At 36.5% G+C, this 9254-nt stretch overlaps 1 protein-coding gene across 1 annotated transcript in view; it reads right to left on the bottom strand.

Annotated features, from left to right (window-relative positions):
• Window positions 1–9254, bottom strand: part of LOC108575326 — a 99340-nt gene that overhangs the window by 25033 nt on the left and 65053 nt on the right. The window contains exons 2-3 of the mRNA XM_017938092.1: window positions 2824–2964; window positions 885–1037 (exon numbers count right to left, since the gene is read on the bottom strand). Of these exons, the coding sequence (XP_017793581.1) occupies window positions 885–1037; window positions 2824–2964 (294 nt within the window). The remainder of the gene's footprint in view (window positions 1–884; window positions 1038–2823; window positions 2965–9254) is intronic.

Raw genomic sequence — 9254 nt, 5'->3', positions numbered from 1 at the left:
ACACACAAAAAGAAACACACACAAAAAAGAAAAAAGACACAGGAAACGAAAAAAAGAAGGAACGAACGGTGAGAACAAGGCCGCTCAAGCAGGGCCGTTTTGGGAGCAAGAGCGCCCCTTTTTTGCCCGCGAGGGCAGAGCCGAGAGCGGTGGGCGGAGCGAATGACGTCGACAGTCGTGAAAGGAGGGGGGAGCAGCGGTAGTGGTGGGGAGTGTAAGCTCGTAAATAGGCGTGTGTTGGTACGTTCGTGAGGCGTTTAGTACTATGTAGACCAAGGTTGGTATCATTGAAAGGTTTTATCTATTCATTTAGTCACTATAGTCCATTCGAAAATCGCAAAAATTGAAAAACTAGCACTTGTTAACAGAGGAAGAGTGTAAGTTTGGCGCGGTGCTCAGGAGTTTGCCCGAGGGGCGGTGTTTCACTTGCCCCGCCCAAATCTTCCACCAGGCGGTGCTACATGATCCGATTCGTCGATGTTATCGTGTCAGAGAAGGTTTTTGGGGATACGACCCAATCAGACCCACATTCCTTCCACGGGCAAACTCCTGAGCTCTACACAGTACCATTGCTGACTTTTTTCAACACATGCCTATCTTCGAAACACAGTGCTCGCTCGCTCTTCGGTCGGGCGATCTCTACAGTTTTTGGCCAAAAAATTAGGGCCACTCAGAATTATCAATATCTTTCGTGTTTCGACAATATATGGAACTCAAACACTGTCTTGTTGAATTGTGAGTGGCCCTAATTTTTTCGCCAAGGGCTGTACTATATTCGTACAGTTCCCCCTCCACAGGATCGTTGCTCATGTAGGCGTGGCCTACTGCTCGAAGCAACTTCGCGAGTGGTCCAGGGGGCAAGAAGGCGTTTTTGTACCACCTACCTGTGCGACAAATGTAATCGCCAGGTGAGTAGAGAACGTGCCGCAGTTTTAGCACAAGCTCGCGCAGGAAGCCAGCCTCCGTGTTCTGAAAGATCGACATCTTCTGCAGCGTGTCCAGGTACACGTGTATCGCGACCTCAGCTTTCAGTTTGTCTGCAACGGTTCCAACGATAAGATTATTTTAGGAGCTGCAACTTTTCCGCCTCCTATCTGTTCCGTTCGTTCGCTGTGAAATCTTGATATCTCTCGAGTGGAACGGGAAGCTTCGAGCCGAAAGATGCAATTCTCGAGACTGGAAAGAGCTTCCGCGAAGGATTCAGAGGTTGGTTGATCTTTACTTCTTCTTCTTCTACGCTACCAGCGCGTTGTTCAGTATTTTCACCGATCAGCGAGTTTGCAGGAAATATCTGATATATACGAATTCTCGATATTCGGGTATCGCGAAAGGGTTAAATGGAAAATATAAAAATGCAGTAATACGGTAATTTCGAAAACGTTAACAGTGCAACACAGAGAAAAGTATGTGTAATTTTTCTTGGTAAAAGTACCACTTTAAAATATAGAGAACACAATCGATTTGTCAGATTTTATTCTAAAGATTCGAACTTTTAAAATAGATACAAATCAGATCACTCGTTTCGAGAAAGTCACAATGGTTAGGAAAACATTCACGTGAAACAATTAGAAAATTACTTATGATCGTACTCTATGTCCGAGCAATTAGCGAGAGTGTAAGAAAAACTGCAAATAGAGCGACGAGGATTCATCAATCGTAAGAGCATCGTGCTTTTGTACAGCAATGTTAGATTACATACGACGAGGACCATTTTCATGAAAAAATTTCGGAGATAGGATGGTCTGTTTTACCTCGTCCTCTTTGCTCAGTGGACCTAGCCTCTACCGATTACCATTTGTTCTGTTCCCTTTATTTAAAACGCTTCAAATGGGAAAAGCATCACGAGTGACAAGTCCAGGAGTTCGTTGTAGAAGCTTTTTCTTTCCATGAAAACAAGCCAATATTAACGAGCAGAATCAGCAAACGGGAATAGGAAAGGGTTCTCTATTCTGTATAATGGAGTATATATTTGAGATTAAATTGTAAAATTGCAAATAAATTGTGAATCAACCTAATATGCAGCTATTTTAATTGTTATTATTCTATAGCTTCTATATAACATCTGAAACAAAAATTTAAACATTTCTGTTCTGTACAATGGGGTATATTTTCGATTAGTCACGGATCAAATTAACATGCTGCTATTTTAACTGTTATTTTAAAAATTTTCTCAAAATTGAAATTTTTGACGCTCGAAAGATGTTTACAAAGGCGAGATTCAGCGATAAACCGTTGAACAAGGAGGCTTCGAAACAATGTACATTTTCGTCGAGTAAAATAAGAAACGAAGATTCCTGTGTGCATGATTTTAATGAAAGACGAAATAAGATTGCTGCAACGGCGGAATAAGGTAAATCCGGTGAAATAAACCTTAATACTCAATTCATATTTATGAGGAGAAATAAGGAAAAGAGAAGAAGGAATTACTGAGGAGGAAGAACATCGTGCAGGATGCTAAATGCTCTGGAAAAGGTTGTAGAAATAAATTGATGCACTTCCAAGTAGTATTTACCGATTTGTGCATACGTGAAATCGTTAATAAAACATTAATATATGTGTCACCTTTTTTCTTTTTTAAACCAACTTACAAAATTTTACGTACCCTTTTGTATACCTTTTTATACATATATATATATAGTAGATGGATTTTCTATAATTATACAAACTATTTTATAAACGTGAATCACAATAGAGTTAATTTCATTAATTATAAAATTCATTTTACTTACTGTGGAAATAATTCGATTTGAGAAAGAAAAATTCAAGATTTTCATTTAAACAACAGCTACGATTCTTTAGGTAGAAATTTAGAAAGAGACTTACCGGGAAGACAGTTGATAGCCTTATCCTCCTCGGAACACTTCTGTGTTAACCAAAGATAGTCGAACCACTTGATCACCTTTATCTGAAGATCCTGTGGCACTCTCCTCAATCTCATGTACGCTTTCACGCCGTCCAGCTTTGCTGCAACCGACAAAAAGTGAACATAGGTTATTACACGTGCGATATATATGTGACGTTAATTAGTTTAAATAAAAATTTCATCGATCATTGGCGAAAGATAAAGCTGAAATTGAAGATTAGGTATTTCTGGGTTTCATCTGGTTTTATCATCCCTTAAAATTTTTTGCACCTTTTTCGAGAACATTCTGTAGAAGAAATGCATTTTTTAGTCAAAATTGTCTGCAGAGAAAATTGTCTTACTTAGAAAATGTAATAAAGAGAGGCAACCTAAATGTTTGTAAAATATTTACAAAAATATACCTTTTTGTTTACACAACACAAATTTTTAATTTACCATCCCTCAAAAAGATCTTCTTCGTTTATCACACGTTTCGTGCAAATCGCAAAAAATTTTGCAAAAATAATAACAATTCACTGCTGAATTTAATTTTCCCGAACGATGCACTTCCCATAGATCATTCTAAACGATCCTTTTTTGAAATCGAAGCGTAGAATATATCAAATGCAAGCAAATATTAGAACACATTCTATTTTATAGGAAAAATGAAATTCGCTGAAAATTTCATACGTGAATATCTCGCGATAACTTCCTCACAAAGCTGATGTTTGACGCTTGAATTAATTAGTGACGTCTGTATGGGACCTCGGGAGAGGCAGGAGATTTATCAATGTACCGAATAAAGCTCTCTGTACATATATATATGTATATACATCACAATGACATTTCGTTGAAACTGATTTCGCTAGGCGCGCTAGTTGGTAATTTATGAAAATTAAATAACAGGGCGCCAGGCGGACATTATCGCGTCCTCCTGTGGCAAATTCGTTGAAATCATACGAGACCGAATGCATCGCGTCCGAATTCTGTTTTTACGGATGCTTTCAACCTGCTCTCTTCTCATCGTGTTAATGCTTTTATGTCCCAGGTTTGCCGGCGCTGAGATAACAACGAAAATAAATAACGCAAACTGCGTTAAATGCAAGGACGTCATTTAAATTGTATCAGATTTTGTGGAGTAAATGACAATTCTCGTAGGTGTCTATTGAAAATAACGAAAGACACCGTTTGCATTATCATTTGCAAGCTCGTAGATCAACAAGAGAGAACATATAAATCTCTGTATTCCAGGGACGAAGTGTCTCTTTTTTAATCTCACAAACGAGAAAATTCTAGCTCGTGCAGATTTTTCATCGAATTTCAACGTTATTGCGAGGACAGTTTATCTAGACTTTACCTGAAAATCCCATTGAACGGGTTTCGACGTGCTTCTGTGGATTTTTACGAGTAGGAAGGTGTAATATCGTTCCGCGATTTACGCTGGATTTTTATCACGAGATAAGTTCGTAAAATTGCGTCGCCTCGTGGTGGCAGTTTCTCCGCTAGACACGGCCCTGAGATAGGCGCCGCGTGGAAGCCTGATCTACGCCGGCGCTCGAAAGTTGCCTGCTTCAGGGGCAATTTGCAATTGTCGATAATTCGTAATTAACGAAGACACGGACGAAATTTCTCCATCTACAGTTCACATACACAGAGATTTGCACAAAAATTGATTAACAATTGGCAAGAAAAATGAACGAAACAAAAATTTTTAATGCACCATGTAAACAAAGGACTTTTTCTTCAATTCTTCATAGGATCGAATGTTAGAAGGCAGATTTATTCTTCGTTGTTTCGTTGATAAAATTATTTCAACATTTTTAGCGATATAATAGAATTGCCTATGTAGAGAAGGGAGAGAAAAATTTTAGGATAACTCGAGAAACTTCTCCTTCCAGTCACCTGATGATATCGATTTCACCTATCTGCGATCGATCGCGAGCGCCTTTGCACCCTCTTCGCGTTAATAAAAACAAAAAACAAAAAAAGAGAAATAGCGGGGCTGACTCCGTAGAACCTTAAGCGGAGAAAAATATGATCACTTATCTAGAGAGTACTGTATACAGTAGAAAATATTTCTCAATATACGTTTTACGACAACGTGATAAAAAACTGCCGTCTTTAGCCCTTGATACTGCAACGTGTTAGGTGAGGAAGAAGTGGAGAAGGGTTACTTATAATCGCGCTAAATTTGAACGATTTGGGAAGAAAGCAAATGTTTAAAAATATTCTTCTACGACGTATCTGAAAGCACATCTTAATGTAACTCTGGTTTTCTTACATAAATTCATTTCTCTGCATTGTTTCACATATTGGTCAAGTGTGATTTTAAATTTACACATATAGACACATGTTTTCCTAAATATTTCATTTTTACAGGATTTCATACGAATGAATTAACGCAGTATTTTTTAAATATTTAATAAATTAAAAACGTATACAGACATTGTGATAATGACTTATAAGTTACAAATTCTTCTTCAAATTTTCTTAAAGTATTCTATATCCTTACACATATCACTCACTAGTTGTACGTTCAGAAATACTCATAAATTTTTCTCCTTTCCAAATATATCCCCTATTTAAAACACCTCTATAATTCATAAACAAAACTTGTTTAGCATTTTTTTCACGACCAAAATACTCTTCGTTTTTTTATAGAACGTATTGCAAAGTTTGTCTTTGTTAAAGAAAATGACGACAAATCGTGAATTAACGTTAATGAACAATGTGTCCATTCTATTGTCAAAGAACGACTGGAGAAATTGTTTAAAAGATTCGATCGATCGATTCTAATCCTTCGGAAGATACGTATGCTTACGTGTTTCAGAAAGAGTTCTGCTTTATTCGTAATTTACATTGATCCCAGACTTCCCGATACATACTTGGATAATCGTTGTCATATATGCACGCGACTCCCTTTGAATACAGGATTTTCAGCCCTCTGAGATTTTCGAGAGCGTATCGTGTTCTCAACGTTCCGCCAGTAATTGAATATTAATGACTTTAACAAGCCCTTGATATAATTAGTAGACATGTTAGCGAAACATTGGGATCACTTTCCTACAGGACGCGGATCACGTTCGGAAGTTTCGGGGAATTGCATTTCGTTGGGAGAGTTTCAAATATCTCTCGGTACATTTGCATATATAAACTCTTGCAAAAATTAATTTCCAATTATGTAATTTGCTGTTTAAATCGTATCGAATGCAACGGTATTACGCGATCCATTTTATAAATTTTTTTAAAATACGTATGAAATGATTTGGAAGAAAGAGTGCTCGTTATGACTCACTGATAATCAAAGAATGTAAGAAAATTGTTGCTGAAAATTACTGTTTTTTTTTTATATGTTTTCAATATCCTGCAAAGAGATAAAACATTTGATCGTAAGTTAGTACTTAAGCTAGCAAGTTTTGAAATTCCTCGTAAGAAACTTAAAAAATTTCCAAATTTTTTTCCAATTCCTCGATATTCCAATTCTGATCACTGATTAGTTATCAGCACGGTTAATTAATGATCAAAAAATTAAAGTATGAAAGAAACGAAGAATTGTATCATCAGTTAGTACTCAAGTTAACAAGTTCAAAATTCCTTGTTAACAGTAAATTCTTATAAGTTGTCGTTTAATACTAATATCCTAAAATATAAAATTTCAAAAAACTTCCAATTCCTCGATATTCCAATAAATTTGATCACTGATCAGTTATCAGCACTCTTAATTAATACCCAAAAATTAGAAAATCAACAAGGTGAAGAATTTTATCGTTAATCAATAACTCTCGAGCTAGCAAGTTGCTCTCCAAAAAGCATTTTAAAAATTCCTCGTTGTAGTATACTTTTACACACTGTCGATCAATATCAATATTTTCCATTTTTCCATTAATATCGATATTCCATCAAATCGTCATCATAAATATTCAACTTCGCCAAAGCACAAGAGACAATCAAGTGAAGCATCACCGGCAACTTTCCACTCTCCTATTATTCATTTCACCAAATTTCCAAACTTTTCTCCAATTCTTCAATATTCCACTAAATCACCACGTCGGTAAATATTCAAATTCACCAACGCGCAGGAGATAATCAAGTGAAGCATCACAGGCAATTTTTCATTCACCTATTATTCATTTCGATTTACTCTCTCTATTCTCCCCGAAACATTTACTCTACATACATCCACGTGCCTAAAACGAACTCGAAAAATCTGAACACCCAGTACATACATCTGTATCTCTAGCGTGAGAACGGAAACGTCGGTATTTCATACAGGTCTGGACATTCCACGTCATAAAAAAGAATTCCACAGACAGGTGCGCGTAATTACTAGTTTTTTCTCCGTGCCGCCTTTTTCGTTAGACGTGTATTCAGTTGGATCCGAGTTTTTTTTTTACTTTCCTTCCTTTTTTTTTTTCGGGAGAGGTGCTTTTTCTCTTTTCGAAATGCGCGATTTTTTCGTTCTTTCTTTTTTCACCCGACTGGCATTTTAATGTCCATCGTACCAACGGGTGGACGTTACACACTCGCGCGAAATAAAAGCACTCGAAGCTGCAAGGACTAACGACCGATACGTGCTTGCGCCAGAAATCCGCGGTCTTCGTGGCGAAGCGTAATTTCGCGAGCGTTACGCTCGTAAAAACCGGCTCTACACCACCGAGCTCAAAGAGAGCCCGAGGGGCTGTGAACAGGCGGCGTTCAAACCAGCCCCGAGGACGTTCCCAGCACCGGAAGTATCGATTCGCACGAGACCACACGTTTCGAGATCTTCAACGATCTTCTAATTGTCTTTGTTCCAGCCAGCGATAATCACCGGCTGACCACCTTGTGTCCCGAGTGTTTAAATTCGAGGTTTTAACGGAGGCCCTCAGAGAGGTACTATTTTTCGGTGCAACGAAGAAATCGGGTGATAATGTTCGGGCGTATCGAAGTGAGTGTGTTGTATTTAATTTTAATTAACGGTGGATTGCTTCAGATTTGGTTATTAGTTAAAATTTATATTTTTTTTTAAATAAAGTTTGTTTAATAAGAAAATTTGGAAAAATAAATTAACGTTTCATTTAATGTTTGGTGTAGGTATCAATTTAATTAATTAGTACTTAAAGTTAAATTATATTCCTGGATATTTTGTGGTCGTAATTTTATGTCGATATCGATATCTATATTTCCATATTGATATATTGAATAAATGGTCTACAAACTTTCAACAACACAGTGAAAATTAAATTTTATTAATTAAAATAAGCTCCGATAAATTCAACGCGTTTCTGCCAACGAATTACAAGTGAATTTTCGCTTATTATAAAAATCTGAAGTTTTGCAATCGAATTCCTCAAATGCACTTTTAATTATCGTCTCGTTGAATATCTTTCTTTCTTCCTTGACAAAAATGATTTCGATTCTTAAACTAAGGTTACGTTGCTTATGTATTTTCCCTCAAATCTGCATTATGTCCTTATTTTAATTCTCAACAGAAAATTACTCGAGTTTGATTAGAATCCATTTTCTACTTTCAACACAAACATAACCTAACTTTTTCAGCGAAACGGCAGTAGACTCTAGGTTTCACTTTCTCGTGTAACAATTGACACGATTCTATCGCGAACATTGCCACTTCATACGAAATAACTTAATAAACGAACAGTATATTTCAATATTACAGAACGTACGAAGACATGACATAAAAAGTGAAATTTTACGGTGGTTAACAAAGTAAACTTTTTTACCGAATTTACCGAACATAGTAAATTTTCCATAATCACAAAAAACCACCACTATTTACTCAACACAGTGGCGATTCGAATTCGTCTTCTTTTTGTCGTTCAAACGTACGAATAGCAGTAATCTCCAAACATGGCGGTCGAAGATACTTCCAATTGGAACAAAATGGAGTAACACTTTTGGGAAAAGGGCGAAACTCCGGGAGTCTCGAGATAATTTACCCTCGTATTCATGTATCGTAACTTTTTATCGAGTCGGTTCACAAAAATTCGCTACTTTTAACAAATCTGCATAAGTACATACCGCGGAAGTTTGTCAAAATACCGTGCCAACTATGATATTATCATCCTTGCCACGTACTGTACGAAAATCAAGAGTTTCGACAGAACTTCGGAACTTGGTATGTTTAATTATGTAAAAATAGCAATCGTACCGAATGCTTAATACCTTGATCCTCTTTCACTCTTACCTCGCTTCAATATCGAATCAAAAATTACTTTTGTCAGATTAATTAAAACTTTACCTTTCATTTTACTAATGATCCGTACAGTAGATACTTACAGAACGTATTAATTTAATCCTCGTGTAATAATTTTTCAACCTTATACGAGAATTTTCACCTTTTCTCATTGGAATTAATTAAATAAATATACTTTTTCTTTAGAATTAATAAAATAGGTATATATATATTTTC

Source organism: Habropoda laboriosa, unplaced genomic scaffold (genome assembly GCF_001263275.1).
Source record: "Habropoda laboriosa isolate 0110345459 unplaced genomic scaffold, ASM126327v1 scaffold143, whole genome shotgun sequence".
NCBI lineage: Eukaryota > Metazoa > Arthropoda > Insecta > Hymenoptera > Apidae > Habropoda > Habropoda laboriosa.
This window is presented reverse-complemented; position numbering and strand designations above follow the sequence as displayed.